The sequence below is a fragment of the Phyllostomus discolor genome, chromosome 3 (assembly GCF_004126475.2).
Source record: "Phyllostomus discolor isolate MPI-MPIP mPhyDis1 chromosome 3, mPhyDis1.pri.v3, whole genome shotgun sequence".
Lineage (NCBI taxonomy): Eukaryota > Metazoa > Chordata > Mammalia > Chiroptera > Phyllostomidae > Phyllostomus > Phyllostomus discolor.
The window spans coordinates 66,923,317-66,944,357 of NC_040905.2; the positions used below are offsets into that span (position 1 = coordinate 66,923,317).

Genomic DNA, 21,041 nt, shown 5'->3' on the forward strand with positions numbered 1-21,041 from the left:
TGGCCTGGCACCTTGTTTCTACCCAGAGGCAGCACCAAGCTCCTTGCCCATATTTAAGGAATAGTTACATTTACACAGTCCTAAAATTACATTCAGCCCCTCGAAGGCAACCTCAAAGCTGATGTGGCCCTTGGTGAAAATGAGTTTGACACCCCTGCTCTGTTCCATTGGTCAGTGTGATGACATTTGTATCACTATCCTACTGTGCTGATAGCTTGATAATAGGTTTGGGTATCTGATAGAATATATCCTTCAATTTTGTTTCATCTTCAAGATTCTCTTGGCCCTTTGACCTTCAAATGAATTTCAATTCCCTTGTCAATTTAAAAAAAAATACCGCCCTGGCTGGCGTAGCTCAGTGGATTGAGCACGGGCTGGGAACCAAAGTGTCCCAGGTTCGACTCCCAGCCAGGGTACATTCCTGGGTTGCAGGCCATAACCCCCAGCAACCGCACATTGATGTATCTCTCTCTCTCTGTCTCTGTCTCTCTCTCTCTCCCTCCCTTCCCTCTCTAAAAATAAATAAATAAAATCTTTAAAAAAAAATACCTTGTGGGATTTTGTTTGTGATCTCTTGATGCTATAAATTAATTTAGGAGAAGTGGCATTTTCAAGTCTTTATATCTGGAAGCATATGCAGTTTTTCATTTACAGTGGTCCCTCAGTACTCATCATTAATTCGCCCCAATAGGAGGTGAGCAAGCAACAGCTGATGAAGCATTTTCTCTTGTGGGGTGGTGTTGTGACTCATACAAGTTCTAATATGTGCAAAGAGTGGTGTGCAAGCACTGAGTGCTGAAATCTTTTTTTCTCATCAATGAGATAAGTACCAGGTTTGAAGAGTTCTGAAGTTGACAAGTACTAAGGTACCACTGTATTTACATTTTAACATCTCTTAAGTGAAATTTGTGGTCTTTAGTATACAGTTTTTATACCACTTTCAATAGATATTTTTCTTGGTTCTTCATTTTTTATGTTATTTTCGTTATTATATTATTTTTTTATTTGGTTGTACCTGGTATATAGAAACACAATTGATTTGTGTATATTGATTGTATATTCAATGAGCATACTAAATTCATTTCTTACTTCCAATATATGTATTTCTTGATATTAATGCTAATTACAGGTATATTCACTTTATAAAAATGTGTTGAATTTATAATATGTGTTCTTTTCTGAAAATATATATAATTCAATAAAAATTCTACAGAGATAATATAAAACAAGCCTAATGAAGTGGTAAACATAGCAAGCTAACATAGGAAATGTTTGCAAAAGACTTATAAATCATCTCTCTAGTGCAATTTAAGAAAGGTGATAGAATCCTTCATTTAAGGTAAAAGTATGTATGTAATGTGCATATGTAGTGAGTCATTCCAAGGAAAATTAAGAGAAAGATCAGAAGAATTTTCTTGCTACCACAGAGAACTGAAGGATTGATATGATAAATTTCTTACCAACTTTTCTGAGTGATAAAATTTCTAAGAATGGTGAATGCCACCGCCTCCCTCCACAGGAAAAAACTTCTTGGACATAAACTGAATGAAAAGAATTTTAGGGTTTCGAAGATACCCTAAAGCTTAGTGTGGGCTTCTAGGGTCCACGGATCCCTTTTGGATGAGACTTGCTCCATCGTAGCCGTAGTCACACACTGAGTACATCCCACTGCAATGACTGCTCTTCACCTGCTCTGTCCAACAGAGCAGTCCAACATGACCATCAAATAGGTGGAATTCAGCTGTTGCTGATGTGAAACTGAATTTCTAATTGTATTTAATTTTATTTCATTTCTATTTGAATAGCTCTACATGGTTAATGTGCACTATGTTGACGGAATAGCTCTAGAATCTCCGGTTCTCTAGATAGTCACCTGAAGTGCTTTATTAAAAATATGCATGCCTACCTCTCATCCCTGGGATTCTAATTCAGGGCCCCAATACTTATATTTTTAGCAAGCATTCCAAGTTTTTCGGATTCAAGTGACTTATGAAATATAATTTAAAATGTACTGGTTTGCACAAAATTGCCTCAACTGCATATTCCTATCACAGTTTCCTGTATTTGCCTTCTCTTACTGTAATTTCCCATGTTCTTTATTATTGTGATCTCCTTTTAGTAGCTCCTTAAAAGGCTTGAGTAGTTTATCATCTTTCTCAATTATGAATTCTGTTTAAAGGTAGGTTAGCATAAAAATTGAAAGGCTCAGCAGTATTTTAAGAGGATGTCCTTAGGAACAATGCCTAGTTTTGTTGAATTGCCTCTGAGAAATTTATTTTGATTTCTTAAATGTCATTTTTGACTTATTAATTTTTTCTTAAATTTTACTTTTCAGGTTAAGTGTTGACTAAGTTTCCAGGTAATCAATTTCTGAATTAGAAGGCATTGCTCTATATTTTTTATCAAACAGGTAATTGTTATTGTTAAACATTAGAGTCTAACATTATGTGGTTCTTTGAATTACTGAACCCAGTTAGTAAAATCACAAAACATATAATCACTTTGAAATATTTATCACACCAATAGCATCTATATAATAACATCATTCAATGTTAGTAATGATTAAGACTTCAAAATTACATAGCTCTAAATCCTCCTTTTACAGATGAATAAAGATGCAGGAAGATCTACTGAATTATCCAAACTCATACAAGCATATCTAGACTATCCCAGCACTTTGGCTGTAGTTCACACCCCCACGGCACGTCAAGTCCTCTACCTCTCACTTCTTCAATGAATGCTTGCAGTGTGCCAAGCACTGTTACATCATTGAGCATAAGAGACAACATGAAACTTATATTTAAGTAGAGTAAGAGTATGTTGATGCTCTTTAGTGGTGCAAAAACCTTTTTTTAAATCATCCAATCTTTCATGGTAGAAATGGAGAGGGTCACAGGGTCAAACAACTTGGCTGAATATGTATATAGGCAAAACTACTTCCCAAATTGAAAATCTAGTAATTCTCACCCTTTATTCAGGAATAATATAAAACAACTGTATATCTAATACAATGACTCAAATATTTACATATATTCTATAGTACTTTAGTTTCCAAAATATTGTTATGTAGTAATATAAGGCTTCTTTAATCATCAAAGTATCCATTTGCTCATTAATGTTACTGTAACTTACTATGAACAATCATAATTTTGAAAATAATTTTACCTCTCTACATTTCTTCAGTAGATATGACTTACCTGTTCCTAAAACCAGGTAGGCCATTTTTGTCTTGTTATAGATCCAACAGTGTTCTCTGCTTCCACAGTACCCACTGTCCCAAAAGGTACAAGAACTTTCTCCTACCATTTTAAACACTATTGGTCCAGGTATACTCCCTATGAAAAAATGCAGGAATTTTAAATTCTTCATGACACTATAGTTTGGGATCATAATAATTTTTATCCTGAAATTAAACTTCTACATATATATTTAGACATCATCACTAGCAAACATATCATTGAAATTTATCTAACAATTTACTTACAAATAGGATTGTTAATAACTGGAAACAATATGATTTTGAAAAATTTTATCCCTATAGGTATAAAAAATTGGTAGATTTGCATCTTTTCACAAAGGTGTGTATGTTCTTAGTTGACATCTCAAAACTGCTAATTTTTGAATGAAAATTTTAGGACAACGTATTTCCAACAGAGATACTAAATGCTGATTTTAAGTACTCAGTGTTGTTCCAAACATTTCAAATTTTGAAATTTTCAATAACTGAAAAAATGATTTTATAATCAAATGTGTATCTGTTATTTATCAAGATATTGAGGAGAATAACTTAAAACGTAAACTCTGGTGTGTTAATAGCAGCCCTGGGTTCAGATGACTGCCAGTCCACATTCGCAGGACAGCTGAGCGCTGCTGCCTGCATGAAGCCTCTACTACCCTCGGAGGCCGCGTCTGCTCAGCAACAGTGTCACTTGCAGGTAAAAGTGAATTGAGTGTCCAAGGACACCAGGACCAGGTTCTGAAAACTAACATGTCTAATGACTGACCATCTTCTTAAATAAATTATGAGGGCCCTCATGCCTCATGATTTCATTCCTGCCAAAGACCACTATCTAACACCAGAAATCCTGTTTCAGTGAGGGCTGGCACTCTGTTTATAATTGTTCAAGGTAAAAAACCCTCAGCCTACTATGCATTCCCAATCCATGATAAATTTTTGTAACACTAACTGCAAACATAGATTGGATATGCTGGTTTCTCTCTGTCTCTATGACAAGCCCCAGACACCAATTTAATGTGACTAGCACATATTTCAGTAAAAGCCTCCGTTTTCATATTCTCCACATTATATTCTATTAACTATTTCTCCCTCCAGCAGCAGAGTTATCTTTTAAATGTAAATTAGATAATATCTATCCTCTGTTTAAAATTCTCTGATAGCAAAGCCCTGTCCAGAGAGTCTGTATCTAAAATATCATCTTATTCTACTCACTTTCATTAAAAATGCATCACTTTCAATGGGTTTGTTTCTGATGCAGGAAACTGTCTATGCCGTTTTCTTATGTTCTCTTTTCCATTACAAGCCTGTCCTTCTCTAGTGGATCATTGTGCACCATAAAAATATCCTCTTTTTTCCCTATTAAAGCTAATTTAAAACCCCTACTGATGTAGGTCTGGAATGGTTTCTCTGGTTCACATCAGAGCCACACTAAAATTATGTCTGCATTCTTGACTGCATTTATCATGTGCCATTCAGTCTTCAATCCAGTCCAATCTTGTTTCCTTACCCCATCAATATGTTCAATCAGCTTCTTGAATGAGGGGTCCTAATATAGTCCTAATGTGGATTTGAGAGCTAGTTTTTGTTATTTTAAGAAAGCATGGAGTACAGAGTACATTACCCTCAGCAAAACTAATTCTTTCTTTTGGTGGAAGTCCTTAAAAATATCAGATTCAGTCACTTTGGTAATGAAATGTTTAAAAGCAGTAGTTTAGGTTACTGACTTCCCAAATTCAAAGCAATGTGTAGTTGTTAAGCTCATATAAGTGTTTATTTCAGCTACCAAACCACTTGTGTGAGCTTAGTGAACATACTTGTGATCAAGTGGATTATCTCTCCCAATTGAATACAATATTAATGCATATTTTATATGGCAGAATAGGGTTTACATTAGTTATTATCTTTTTACATTAAGTGTTATCTCCTAAATTCTGCAAAGCAGCTCCTCCTTCACTTGGTTTATTTCTGTTTACCCTCATTATTTATTTGAAATTATAAATATACATGTAAACATATTTTTACATAAATATGTATGTAAAAATATACATATACACATATAAAAATAGTAACATTTTGATACAATAAAAGATTACTAAAAGTACATACCAAATATTCTCAAAATCACAAAACTCATGCCCAAAGCCAGACAACGTTGTTTGTCAGGTACGATCCTGCAAACAAAAAGCAATGATATCATCAAAGCATCATTATTGTTAGCTACAGAGAACATTCTCTAGGTTCTAGGTGAACTTTTCCTTCTTGTGCATGAATTAAACTAAGAATCTTTGGTCAGTTAACAGAGTACAGCCTGCTTTAACTATAGAATTGCTACACCTCCCAGTTCTCCAAATCCTGCCCCTTGCCAACCAGCCCCAAAGCTTCTTGCACTTCACAAGGAGTAGGCAGTTATGACCCAAACCCTCTGTCCCTCCATCCTGAAAAAAAAGTCATAGCACCACCTTTCCCACTTCTCTTTTGTCATTCTGTGGTACACACCCATTGTCTTACATTATTCTTTTTGCCCCTGGGAGATCCACGCTCTACATTTCTCACCCTTCTGTCTGTCCTAAATGGGCTGACCTAAATGGACTATGTCAATAGGCTCTCTTGCCTTCTCCTTGGGTTCTGCCAATGGAACCCTCCACAGTGAGGAAGGAAAGTGACATTAAGATCTTCATCCCCAAACTCCATCCCTGAAGAGTTCCTTCAGGATGACTTGGTCCCCAGACAAAGAGGTTCCCCATACAAGTCTCTGTCCTTCCTATCCATTTTGCTTTGGGCCTGGCTGGGGTGGAACCCAGAGGTACTGCATTATATACCTGGGGATCCCCTAAACCCTGCTGTCCTTTTAAATGGCCACTTTAGTCAACCTTGCTTGAGTTGCCCTAATTTGGGGATGTCATCTCTTTCCTGTTGGACCTCTCACTGTTACCTCACTATTCATAAGCTAAAATATATAAAAAACAAATTTCCCAAATAAAAATAATGAAGATCTGTGTATTTCCTACTGGTCAAATTGAATACTTATTTTAAAAAGAAAAATAATGCATAATATCATACATTGTAGCTTGAAAAATAAATGGAAAATAAATTTAAAAATTCAACTTTTCAGGAAGTGGAACTATATAAACTAATTATATTTTAAATGAATATTTTAAGTAAACTCTATACTTGTCCTTTGCTTCCTGTTCCAGAACTTGAACAGAAAATTAGTATGACCAATATTTTCATCCGACATCATTCAACTTATTAAAATGTAGCATATGTATAATATTTTGTGATTATTTTTCAAAAAGTGAGATAATTCCACCTATACCAGTCTGGAAAATATATCTTTTCCTCTAATGCTTACTATTAGTAAAATGAAAATAAATGAACCAATTCTCAAATGATCAGTTTTAAATAAAAGATTTTATACTTTAGTTCTGAGCAGATTCATTAGAGAGAGAAAAATAAGTAAAGCTTCACATTTTAGAACCACACTTTAGTGTAAAGGTTTTGGTATAAAGTGGAAATAGTTACATGCTTAACTGTAATCGAGTGTTCTGCTTCATTTAGCATAAGTAGTTTTCTTATATGGAATGTAAAAGTGCTGCTCTCTGAAGCACCTATATAGAACAGACCATAACTCATAAGTAGACTCATTAGAAGTATTTGTGTATCTTCAGTTTGATTACAATCCCCTTCCTAACTGATATACAAAACAAGATGGAATGATTAATGATTCCCAGGATTTGTCAAACTCAGTTAAATGAACAACACAAAAATAAATAATAGATACTTATAAAAACAAAATTTTAATGAAAAACTACAATGTTTTAATAACAAAGTGAATGCATTTTATTATTCTAACAAGTAAGGTTATGATAGGATGATTTAAGAACTTCAGGGAGTAAACAAAAATTTTGTTAGTACTCTTTCAAAATGTAAAAGGCAGTTCCTACTATCTCTTACAACTTCTAAATGTACATTTTCAGTCCATGCCTTTCATAGAAGGCATCAGTTGTAGACTTCAGTTCCTGCCTTACCCTAAAGCTGTTCTTCCCCTAATGCTCCCTATCACAAGAAGGGAACCATCATCCATGTGGTTTTCAAGCCCAAAACCTAGAAAGAGGCATCCTTGATACCATCCTTTTCCCCATTCACTGCAATCAATAATCAAATACTGCTATTTTACAATTTTATTTTTTCATATTTCTTTTTCTGATTTTCTACATCTCTAAGTCCAGTTATCTATTCCAAGCCTATATCTTCTGCCTTAAAATAAAACTGAAATGACTTCCTAATTTACCTCTCATACCTCCCAACACCATTATCCTTCATTCCACTTTCCACAAAGAGACACACTGATATTATTAAGGGTGGAAGTCTGATTATTTCACTGCTACACTAGGATCCTTCAAAGTCTTCCTATTGTTCTTAGGATAAAATCTAGAATTACAAAAAACAAACGTACAAGGGTCATCCAATCTTACCAGTCTCATTCCATGACACCTCACAACTGTTGTCTTTCTTACTCTCTTTGTTCACAACATTAAAAAATACAACAGTCTTATAAAGTTGCATCAGAATCTTTATGTGTGTTTCTCCCACTGTGTGAAATACTTGTCCCCACCCTTTAGGGCTCAGCTTAAGTGTCATTTCTTCAGCATGCCCTCTCTGAATGCCCAGACTAAATTAGATCATCCTATAATTTTCTCATTGCATTTTTCTATTTTCTTTGCAGCGTGTTTTAGCATTGCAATTAAATACTTAATTGCATACTTAAGTATTTACTTAGTTAAATAGTTAATTGCAATATTATTAAATACTTAATTAGTGAAACCTAATTATTTATTTGTTTATTTTTTGCTGTCTCTCTTGCCACTCTTAAATATCCATTAAGGCAGTAGGAACCTGGTCACATTTATTCCTCTTTTAGTCCATTTTTTCCCTTAAAGTTTTCATCTATCTTCTTACTTGAATCCATGGTGTCTATCATAGTTGAGAAGACACAAACATATTAAAATAATGGGGAATGAAAGGGAAAGATGGAAGAACTAATTTTTCTTTATAACCACATTGATGAAGAGATACAGACAAATCATGATACTTTTCACTTTAGACTTAAGCCTCACACAGCTTCAAACTTCAGAAAATTTCTCCAGAGGGAAAAAATGTTGTCATCCTTAACTTCACGTGAGCAGCAAAAGTCTGCCAATTTGCAGCTCTCCCAGTAGTGACCTTCCACCTGGATCTAGCCTTGCAGGACACTTGGTCCTCTCCAAATTGACCATAACCATATTGGTCCATGACAAATGGTCCTCAATATTTGGTCCTGTCAAAAAAATCCATGCATAGAAAATATCCCTGTGTTTAAACCACCCACAAAGTTTATTTCTACTTTGGGTTTGCAGGATTAGTACATAAAAATACTACCATGTTATATAGGTTTAATAATTGTGTTGGGGCTGCATTGCCAAGAATCACCCTTGTTGCCTTGGTAGCCAGTGTGATGGAGATGGGTCTGGGTTTGAATCTTGCAGAAGAGCAGGGTTGTATTAACTCTGGACCAAATGTCTCTGGGAACATTTTCGACAGAACCAAATATCTACACCTTATGGTATAGACCAGCTGTCTTTGTGGACATCTAACAGGACCAAATGTCTGCTAACGGGGCCTGGTCCAGAGTGTCAGCATCTACCCGTTTTCAAGGACCATCAAGAATTTCAGGGAGAGCTTTAGATCCTTTTTCACCTCTAAAACCTTCTGCTCTCTCTGGAATTTCAATTCCTCTAGTCCTCTGCTTTCTGCTTCAAACAATAGGATGTTTATCATTTGACACAGCTTCTCTAATCATGCTCTGTAGGAGCAGTGGTCTGTTGCAAGTTATTCCACCCTACCCCACTCTCACAATGTTAATAATCACTTATTTGATAATGACTTCATAATTTATGTGTTCAAGTTTTGACTTTCATGGTATTTTTTAATTGAAATTTATTTGTTAAATTCATAGTGTAATTACAGGCTTTAGAAAGCAAAGCGATATAAAGAAAACATGCTGGAGAGGCTTGTCTGTTTAAATCCTTGCCCTCATGTCCCCCCATTACTACCCCACACTCCTTTGGGTTACAAGGAGGTTACCATTTTAGTTATTCAGTTATTTCTTTTAGTTGTTTTTACCTCCAGTATCTAAGGAATTATAAGACACAGGGTCAAGAGGAAAACACATACAAAATGTAGAGTCCTTCAGTACATTCAGATACTAAATATCTGAAAGATTTTAAACTTGGGAGATTAATGTCCAAGAAAACAAATGACATGATAGAGAATATTATCAGAGAATGAGAAGCTACTAAAAATAAATGAAATTCTATAATGGCAAAGTATACCAATTAGAATTAATAACTCAATGGGTGAATTTAAAGGCTATTTAGACATGGATGAAGACAGAATTAGTAAACTAGAGTATGAGTAACTGGAAAAGCAGGTGAAGGTCAGATTGATTAATGGATTAGAATAAAAATAAATTTAAAAAAAACTTTGATCTGAAACAGAGAACACGATAAGAAATGAAAATAGAAAGTAAAAGAGCATAAGAAACCCATGGAACAATAAAAGATTTATGATATGTATAATTGATATCCCAAATGTGAGTAGAGAAAGAATAGAGCAGAAGCAATTACTTTCTGTTGTTTAAGCCTTCTGGCGTGTTGTACCTTTTTATGGCAGCCTAGCAAACTAACACACTTGCCATCCTTTTAGATAACAGGGAAAGATGGCAAGCTTTTCTTTTAAAGACATAAGGAAATTTTAAAACTCCATGCACCATAAATACAAACAAATTTTCATTCAGGAATATCATAGTAAAATTGCTGACAGCCAAAAACAATGGGGAAATGTTAAAAACATCTAGAGTAAAAGGCACATCACATTCAAAGGAACTGTAATAAAAATGTTCCCACAGAAGCCAGGGAGACACTTAAATAATTCTTTTTAAAGTAATGAAAGAAAATAATCTTCAACTTTGAATTCCATAAATAGCCAAAATAAATGTTATAATGAAGATAGATTAAAGACATCTTTACACAAGAAAAAATGAATAAAATTCATTTCCAGCACAGCCATAGTAAAATGATTTTTTTTTTTCTGGAAGAAAATAATCCCTAAGAAATGTAAGAAAAAATGAAAAGATTAAAATTATATTTTTTAGGATTTAAAACTTATGTTGCCTCAAAATACATGAGAACAAAAAGAAAAAGTTTGGAAGAGAGGCAGGTGTTCTTATATCCTGACATTATCCAGGATGTGGCAGAAGTACTAATGTAATTTGACTCTAATGAGTAATATACACTCCCGTAATGTCTAAGGTGACTACCACAAGAAGAATGAAATAGTATATAATTAGCAAAATAATGGGGGAAAATAATAAAAACTAGAAGTAACTATGTCAATTTAAAATAATTTTTAAAAAGGAATAGAAAGAACAAGAAAAAAATTTAAAACAAGACTAATAGATAAAATGCCAAACATATTAGCAATTACTTTTAATTTAATCTTCTATATACTCCAATTAAAAACTAAGTTGCTAATTTTTTTAAAAGTCATCTATATGTGGCCTACAAGAAAATAGCTTAAATAAATATAGTCAGAGAAAGACTGAAAGCAAAATACTAGAAAGTAAACATTATGAAAGAATGAATAAAATATAGCTGATGAAGCAATGTTTAAGTCAGAAATAGTAACTATAAGTTATTAGAGAGAAAGAAGGCTATTTCATAAGGTCAATAAACCAGAAAGTGGTAGCAATTTTAAATTTGTTTTCAACTAATATAGATTCAAACTATATATAACAAAGATGATGGAAATAAAATAACATACAAATCTGCCATAAAATAAACAAAGATTTAAAATCTTTTGTAAATCTAAAGAAACTTTCAGAAACATATTCTTGTTTAAAAATATGTTCTTTGAAGACAGTGGAATTAATCTACAAGTAAATAACAAAATATAACCAATAAATTTCCAGATGTTTAGAAATTAAACTATACACTTCTGAATAACACATGGTTCAAATTTTAAAAATACATTAAAAGGCATATTTGAATATAAAGAATGAGAAAAATACACATCAAGACTTTCAGGGTGCACACTTGGATAGAAAAGTCATATATGCTAACATGCAGGAGTAATACGTGAATAAAATGAAAACATTTTTAACATAAAAGGGAAATGATAGAAATTATAAAAGCAGAAATATTTATTAATCTCTCCCACCTACACACACAAAGTTATTCAATGTTTAATTTCAAACCTCTCACATTTCCAAGCCCAGGTGTCATCACAAGTGATTCCTTCTAAAGATTTAATTTAATAAATGACACCACAGCTTCATAAAACAGTACAGATGTTATGAAATGAGGAGATACTTGCCAACTGATTTTTTTGAGGGCAGCGTAACACTGATGCCAAAACATAACAAGCTCATTAATAGGAGGGGAAAATTGTATGGCAATTTTATTCATGAGTATGATGTAAAAATTCAGAATGAAATATCAACAAATCAAATCAAGCAACTAACCAAACCCAGTTTATTCCTAGAACAAAGTACACATATCATATTGTAATAATTGTATTAGGTATATGAGATGAATCTGATAAATTTCAAAGTTTAATTTTTAAAGTTTTAGTGAATTGGAAGTGGAAGCAAACTGACTTATTGTGATGAGCATTATAAAATACCATGCTTAAAACTGAAATTTACAGTAAATTTTATATCTAACAATAAAATATCAAGTCTTTATCTTAATGGGCATAAAAATAAGGATAGCAACTGTCACTACATCTATTCAGCATTGTACAAGATAGCTTAATCAGTACAAGAAAGAAAAGGTATAAAGGTTGGAAAAGAAGGAATAAAAACTATTATTTGCAGATCATGATTATGTACACAAAACATTTAAAGTAACCTACCAACAAACTATTAGAAATTACTATGAGCACAACCACAGGATATGAGGCCCAAGCACAAGAATAAATTGCAATTTTTCATACCAGCAATAAACAAGTATACTATACTGCACTATAGTAAACATCAACTACTTAGGAATGGATCTAATAAAAGAGGTGTATCACTCCACTTTGAGATAAAAATTAGGAAACATTGGAAAAAATAAATACTTTAAATAAATAAAGTTATTGTATCTCACTGATTGATCAAGAGACTCAGTGTGGTAACTGTAGCCTGCAATTCTCCCAGACTGATTCAAAGGCAACCCTGTCACAATCTGAGTATGTTTTCTATGGGCATTGACTTGGTAATTTTAATTACCTACAAATGCAAAGGATCAGGAATGACCAAGAAATCTGGAAGGTGGGCTTGCAACAAAGCCTGACATAAATATTCACAGTAAATACATAGTGGTTAAGACAGTATAAAATGGGTGCAGGGATGCACAGACCAATGGAACAAAATGAGTGCAGAAACAGACCACATATATACAGCCTATTGGTCCATTGCTCTGGGAAAGGATAGCCTTTAAATAAATGGTGGTGAGTCAATTAACATTCATATAAAAAATAAAACTCAACCCCTACTTTATACAAAAAATGTCCAGCTGAATTATTGATTACGTACTATACTTATTAGAATACAAAATGTCCTCATGATTTTGATGAGGTGAAGATTTCTTAAACAGAATATTAAAACTTATTTCACTCAAAAGATGCCATTATCAGAGTAAAAAGGCAAGGTGAAAAGTTGGAGGATGTATTTATCATGAAAATACATGACAAATAACTCCCCACTTGGAGTATATAAAGAACATATAAAGAATTCTTACAAATTATTAAAGAAGACAAAAACCGTATATAAAAATAGACAAAAGAAATGAACAGACATTTGACAAAATGTCATATTCATATGGCTAATAGATAAAGGAAACTAATTTGCCCTGGCCAGGTAGCTCAGTTGGTCAGAGAGTCATCCCATATGCCAAGGTTGCGGGTTGGATCTTCTGTCAGGGCACGCACAAGAAACAGAATGCATAAATGAGTGGAACAACAAATCTCTTTCTCTCTCTCTGAAATCAATAAGTAAAAAAAATTAAAAATAAAGAAAACTAAGTTTAATAATATTAGTCTTCTGAATAAGGAAATTAAAATCACAAAGGAAAAAAAACACACACCCATCAAAATTGATCAAATTTAAAATAAGAACAAAACTGCTGGAAGAATGAATTTGTGAAAATTCTTTTATAATTTATTAAACAGCTTAAAATATGTGTAGCCTATAACCCAGCAATTCTGCTGTTTCTATACGTTCTTGATAGGAATGTAGTCATATGTTCCCCAAAGACATGTACAAGAATCTTCTTAAAAACACTAGTCCTGATAGCCCTCACCTGAAGACAACATTAATTGTAGAACAAAGAAGCAAATTTGGGCATATGTTCCTACACTGGACTGCTATAAAACTATCCTGTATGTAACCATAAGCCACATGTGCCTACTTGAAAGTCAATTAAAGTGAAATAAAATTCAAAGTTTGGTGCCACATCCACACTAACTTCATTTCAGATGCTCAATAGGCACACCTGGCTAGAGACAACTATATTGGATGGCAGAAATGTAGAATATATCCATCCTCATAGAAAATATGACTAGACAGCACTGCTACAGAGCAATGAAAATGAATTTCTGTTGTGTGTGACAGTGTGAATGACTCTTATGAGCACATTGTGGAGTAACACGATGCACACACAAATGGCTATGTCCTGTATCCTCCTGTGTGTATATAAAGCTCAGACACAGAACGAACTAACTTATTCATTATAGAAGTCAAAATGGTGGTAACCTTAGGGTTGAGGGGGTTAATGACAATAAGGGAGTTGGGGAAAGGCTAAAGAAATAACTGTAATTATCAACCTTTTAACCTGGATTGTGGTTACATAGGTATCTTCACTTTGTAGAAATCCATAAGTCTACAATTTGTGCACTCTTCTGAATACGTATTAATCTTCAATAAAATGTCTATAAAAATGACACCTGTTGATTCCCACTTCCTACTAGCCAGCCAGCAATCTTGTCCTTCTTTTGAGCTCTCTCTTGTTTTATTCTCCCATTTTTGTTAGTTATGTAATTTCTACTTTATCAAAATATATTACATTTCATTCTATTTTGCCACATTTATGCTCAGTTTTTAGTTCTAGCATAAATGAATATACTTAGTTAAATGTATGACTTAAATTTGTTTAGCTTGTCACATTCAGTGCTCTCCACCAGACCTTTTATCAGTTTCTCCAAACGTATGTTGGCTACTTATATGCTGTCCACTATTAAAGAGTAGCTCATAACAACATTTCCTGAGTTTGTCCATATCAAAACTATTTATAATTATGAGGCAGTTTATTGATGATGAAATAATTAGCTTATGTTTTCTTTCCCTGAAGGTCTTCCTAGTCTTCTGGAGGTGAATGTTCCTTTTGAGAAACATGATACCAAACTCTTTACTTTTTCTCTTAGACAATAAAAAAATTATCTCTTTACTTTAAATCCAGTTTTGCTGTGGTATATCTCAGTACTGATTGTTCTGGGTCAATTTCCCTAGATATTTGATGTGCAGTTTCAATATATAAATTCAAATATTATTTCATTTTATTTTATTTATTCACTATTAATTATTATTACTTATTATTTCAGTATTTATTAAAAATCATTCCAGCCCTGACTGGGTACTTCAGTTGGTTAGAGCATTGTCTTGATATACCAAGGTTGTGGGTTCAATCTCCAGTCAGGACACATACAGGAAGCAACCAGTCAATGCATAAGCGGAACAACAAATCAATGTTGCGCTCTCTCTCTCTCTCTCTCCATTCTCTCCCTACATCCTTTCTCTCTCTCTACAATCAACAAATAAAATTTTTTAAATCATTTCAGTAAAGTTTAATTAACTATGGATTAAATATTTATTGTTTGACTGTTTTGGTTTTCTTCTTTGGGGACTCCAGTTATGTAGTATGTTGGATCATCTGTCTTCTATATTTGCCTCATTTCTCTTAAGACCTTTTATCTTAAATTTATTTTGTATTCTCCATTTCTCTCTCTCTCCCTCTCTTTCTATACTTTCTATGCCTCATACTTGTTTTGTATGTTGTCTTTTCTTTTGTGTGTGCTTTATAACTTAATTTTACTTTCTGAAGTTTCTGGTTTTTTCTCCTGAGTTCTGTTCATTTTTATTTCGTAGCTTCCTTCAACTAGATATTTTTCTCTTGTTTTGTGAACATGACTGTTTAAATTTTTTGGTTTAAACTTACATATAGTTACCTGTGTATTTTCTCTGATTTTAGCGTTTGGTATTATTTTTCTAGTGTGGTTTGTAGTAGTGATTAAAATGTTTCATTTCTTTCACTAAAATTATTTTAGTGAATGTTTAGTAGAGGCAGAATGTTTTCCTTTTCTACTTACTCATATTTGAATGAGATTATTTTGTGAAAGTAGAGGCAGAAGTTCATGGAAATGGAACATGAGCCAGGGTTTCTTAGCTTCAAATAGTGTTATCTCCTCCGTGGATAGAGGGAAGACTCTGCCTCCCCAAGCCTGAGCTGTTTCAAAGGAACTTCTGCCAGCCCTGGGCTTCTGAAGTCTCCACACTTCTTGCTTTCCAAAGATATGGATTCATGTGTAGAAGGCATATTTTACTGCCACTCTTTCAGATCTGCCATATGTGGCCCTCATGGGCATTTTCTAAACTTTTCTTTCATTCTTTCCAGAAATATTCAGCCTTAACTTATCTACCTAGGTAATGCTCCCATAACTTCCATCTAAAGGTGAGGTCATCACCCTGGCTGGTGTGGCTCAGTGGATTGAGCACTGGCCTGGGAACTGGAATGTGTCTGGTGCAACAGGTGGTTAGGGCACATGCCTGGGTTGCAGGCCAGGTCTCCAGCTGGGGGCGAGCGAGAGGCAATCAATAGATATTTCTCTTGTGCATCAATGTTTCTCTCCCTCCCTCCCCCTCTCTCTAAAAATAAATAAAATCTTTAAAAATAAATAAAGGTGGGTGTCTTCTTCTCCTAAGCAGAAATACATAACGGAGATATCTGAAATTGGACAATCCTGAGACACTCTCCACATTTCCTGTTTTTCTTTTTAACATCTTTGTGAAATTACAAACTAGATTCCAGTCTGTTTCAATTTAAGAAATACTTACATACAGTTTCAATTTTATCATTTTTATCTGTCTCATAATAGCACTGAAAATACAGTGTGTGCATGTATGTGTGTGTGTTGGTCTCCTTTTTGCTTTGTATCATTTTCAGGTTCAGAATTGAGAAGATTCAGAACTGAACTTCGGGAATATTACTATCATCTTTCTTACCACACTGTGGGGAATATTTCCTTGGATGTTTCACATAAACTTTTAATAAGGTATGTTCAACATTGCACTGATTATCTTCATTCTGAGCTTTCTCTTCTCCTTAAATTTCTTAACTCAGTTAATGCACTATCATTAATTTAGCTCCCCAGACTGGAAATCTGGCCATAATCATAAATTTCTTCATATTTGGTTCCAGGAATATCAAAGTAATAACTTCCCCCTTTTATGTAAACTAAATTTTTCTAAAATATTATCTCTATCTCTGAAAACCACTACTAAATTCTAAAATGATGCCCTAAGTACTTTTTCTTTTTTCCAAGTTTTCTCCCTCAGCATCATCTTCCATACTATTTTAAAGTATTCTATCTAAAATGCGTATTTGATCACTCTTATGTTTTTAAAAAGATTTTTATTCATTTATTTTTAGAGAGAGGGGAAGGGAAGGAGAAAGAAAAGGAGGGAAACATCCATGTATGGTTGCCTCCCACATAGCCCCCACCAGGGACCCAGCTTGCAACCCAGGCATGTACGCTGACTGGGAATCGAACCAGCAACCCTATGGTCCACAGGCTGACATTCAATCCATTGATCCACACCAGCCAGGGCTGATCACTTTTACTTTTGAGGGGTATTGTGGTCATGACCTCCACACATACACACAATAACATCATTCGCATTAACGTGGCAAAGAAGCCACCCATTTCAGGCCCTTCCCAAGCTCGAATCTCCTTGTCCCATTCACCATCATACCACTCCAGTCAAAACAAAACTTGTTGTTCAGGTATTTTATGCATTTTGCCTCTACTTGCACTGCTCACTTTTCCTGTTAAGAACTTGTCCCCAGTCTGCTCACATTATGAGAAATCATTTATCTTTACACCTTAGTTCAAGTGACACACTTTCTGCAAGCATTTCTAAATCACCCTAGGTAAAAATTGCCCTTCTCTTCACTTTGTCCTGGATCAGTCTATGTAGGCTTTAATCAAAGCACTTTTATATATTCACTCTATTTTTTTTTAAGTATTTTTCTTCCCAATTAAACTCTAAGTAACTGAAGGTCAAGGTCCATATTTTATTCGTCCTTACAGGTTCAGTGCCAGACACATGTAAGTAAATGAAAAAGCCGCTTCCTATATTGATATGCCCAAATTTTGTCTCCCATCTAAATTGCAATTTTACTGAGGACAGAGGTCACATAAGCCCAATTCATATTTTATTTCTGTATATATTTATTCAAGTTTTCTAATATGCTTTCCTAAGGGACCAAAAAAGCACTCCTGATGACTTAAAGTTTTATGTTAGCCCCTGGCAAAAAATAATAATTTGAAAATAATGACCAATTATTCTGCTACTGTAATAAAAATAAATATCTTTATTTTATCAATATATATTCAGGACAAACAAATCAATAACAAATGTTGCTTTAATTTAGAATAATAATAAACACATAACAACACTCTAAAATTCTAAAAATTGTCCTGGCTGGTGTGGCTCAGTAGATTGAGCACCAGCCTGCAAACCAAAGGGTCGCTGGTTCAACTCCCAGTCAGGGTGTATTCCTTGGTTGCAGGCCAGGTCCCCAACAAGGGGCACATGAGAGGCAACTGCACATTGATCTCCCTTTCTCCCTCCCTTCCCCTCTAAAAAAAAAGTAAATACAGTATCCCAGTTTCGATTCCCAGCCAGGGTACAGTCCTGGGTTGCAGGCCATAACCCCCAGCAACCGCACATTGATGTTCCTCTCTCTCTTCCTCTCCCTCCCTCCCTCCCTCCTTTCCCTCTCTAAAAATAAATAAATAAAATCTTTAAAAAAAAAAAAAAGTAAATACAAACTCTTTAAAACCTTATAATAAGTAAAATTCTAAAATTATGTTCCTTTCTTGATGATACTGAAGTTTTTTTCATAGTCAAATTGGCTAATATAGAAGTAAATATTCAATAAATACCTATAACCAATTAAACCTTATAATTAAATCTTTGTCATAATTAAGAATTACTCTATATTTACAAAATTTCCAGGTTTGGTAAATTAAGTATTTAAACTTAATTTTAATTTAAAGCTAAACTAAATGTGGTATCTGTAGAGTATGCAAATAAATTAGATAAAGAATTAGACATGTCCATAAATTTTGACAATGTAACAATATGCCTATATATAAATTTTCCATGTTATAAATTAAAGTTTACTGAACTAAATGTGATGGCTTTAGGCTTTATGGAAATAAATTAGTCAATATAGAGAATAAACCATACACATGAATTTTGACAGTGTAACAATTTCCCCTCTAGCAATTGGTACCTTGAAACAAGAGTAAATCATTTACTATAATATTATAAAATCTTCCTGAAATTGACTTTTTTATTTTAAAAGACAATTATCATAAATAATAATATACATACCGAAGGATGGTCAGCATGTTTGGTGTACCAGAAAAAGCAGCAAATACAAGTGTAGAAAACATAACAACAATGAACAAAGGTAATTTATAGCACTTTGTATCACAGGTCCCAGATCTAGCATCAATAAAATCACCGTCCTCATCTGCATTTGTTAATCCATCAGTAATGCAAGAACAATTGAAATATGTCTAAAAATTAAGATAGAATACTATCTTTTAGAAATATAGTTATAAAGCAAAAACATATTATAAAGTAAAAATTAAATCAATAACTATATTGAGACTAGCCAGTTTTAACAGTAAATGCCCTCATATTAAATCTGCTAGTCATCACTCAGAAATGAAATATTAATGTAAGTCCAAGCTATTTTAAAGACTCATGTGTTTGTGTGTGCATGTATGTAATTATAGTTACTTAGAAAAAATTCTATTAATTTAAGAAATTCCACCAAAAATATTGATATCTAATTGCACAGATAATTTTCATAGAGCTCTGTAAATTGAGAGCAGTTAAGGATGATGTGATAAGTAAAACTGAACTTTAGCCCTGGCTGGTGTAGCTCAGTGGATTGAGCGTGGGCTATGAATCAAAGGGTCACGGGTTTGATTCCCAGTCAGGGCACATTCCTGGGTTCCAGGCCAGGTCCCCAGTGGGGGCCACATGAGAGGAAACCACACATGGATGTTTCTCTCCCTCCCTTCCCCTCTCTCTAAAAATAATAAATAAATAAATAAAATATTTTTAAAAATTTAACTTAACCTGGATTTGAAATATCGACAGTCACCCAAAGGTGGAGGTATAGGGACTATTACTACAAAGCTAAGATGTTATTTTGTATGTCATGATAGCAGGGCTATTATCTATTAGGCAGAGTAGGCATTGCCAAATAGGCCCCAAATATATTAGGCCACGTAAATTGTAATTTTAGTGTCTTTGAAAATTAAAAAAATGAATATAATAATAATGAACCTGGCCTGGATGATATTTGTCTTCATACTAATGAAGTTGTACATTAATGTTTAAATGTATTATTGTTGTTGTTACTATTATTATTATCATTATTATTATTTTGTTTACAAAAGCAAAGTTTCTAGGGCCAAAGTCACAAGATAGACTTAACTGGAAGCCAATGAAAATTGGGGGTGGTTGTCGTAGGGTTGATAATTCAAGAAAGATGAATAGGTGATACTATCTAAGAAGAACTAAACAGAGTTTGAAGATACAGAGACAAATTAGCAATTTATTAATTTATTGAAAAGGGTTTAAGTTAAGAAATATCATAAACCCAACAGAAATCTGGCACTAGGTTACTAGTGAAGGTATAAAAGGAAACAAAGATGGCTTGAATCTGAATGATTCATAAAATGTAGGTCCAAAAATCATGTTTGTGAACTTACCATAATTAATGACTACCCCAGTGATTCACTGATAAACTGAGCAGAGATATGAAGAAGGGAAGAGAGGGAGCCATTTGCTATCTTTTAAAAAATGCATTCTAGGCAGAGAAACAAAAACAAACACAGAAATTTAAAGGTCTTAGGTCTAGAGCCTGCTTGATAAGTTCAAAGAAAAGCAAGGAGAAAAATGTGGCTGGAGCAGAGGAACATAAAGTAAACTACGAGAAAATATAATGGAGTAGTGGGGGAAGATCAGACTATACAGAAATTGGTAAATAATTACAAGGCTAATTTAAAAACTTTGGATTTTAATCTTAGTAATGTGTAACCATCGGAGGGATATATGTATAAATGACATTCTAAAAGATCACTTGGCTGCTATATTGAGACTCTTGGCCTATGAAGGTAAAGGTGAAAGCAGAGAAAACAGTTAAAAAGATATAGAAACAAGGTACAAAGTGATGCTGATTGGGACCATGGTAAGTATCAGAGGAACTTATGAAGGTAGCTAGATCTAGCATTTATAATGAAAGTATATTTAAAAGGATTTTCTGAAAGCTCTTAGGGTAGAAATGGTTTTCAGAAGGAAAAAGTCACGTGGAAGCTTCCTTGAAAGAAACTGAGACCTTCAGTCTGGGGAGATAGTCAG

General features: G+C 33.8%; 1 protein-coding gene across 1 annotated transcript in view; it reads right to left on the reverse strand.

The window, feature by feature from the left end:
• SLCO6A1 (solute carrier organic anion transporter family member 6A1) overlaps window positions 1-21,041 on the reverse strand; it is a 74,503-nt gene that overhangs the window by 2,658 nt on the left and 50,804 nt on the right. Inside the window, exons 10-12 of the mRNA XM_028509978.1 lie at window positions 18,996-19,183; window positions 5,345-5,409; window positions 3,198-3,335 (exon numbers count right to left, since the gene is read on the reverse strand). Coding sequence (XP_028365779.1) covers window positions 3,198-3,335; window positions 5,345-5,409; window positions 18,996-19,183 — 391 coding nt within the window. The remainder of the gene's footprint in view (window positions 1-3,197; window positions 3,336-5,344; window positions 5,410-18,995; window positions 19,184-21,041) is intronic.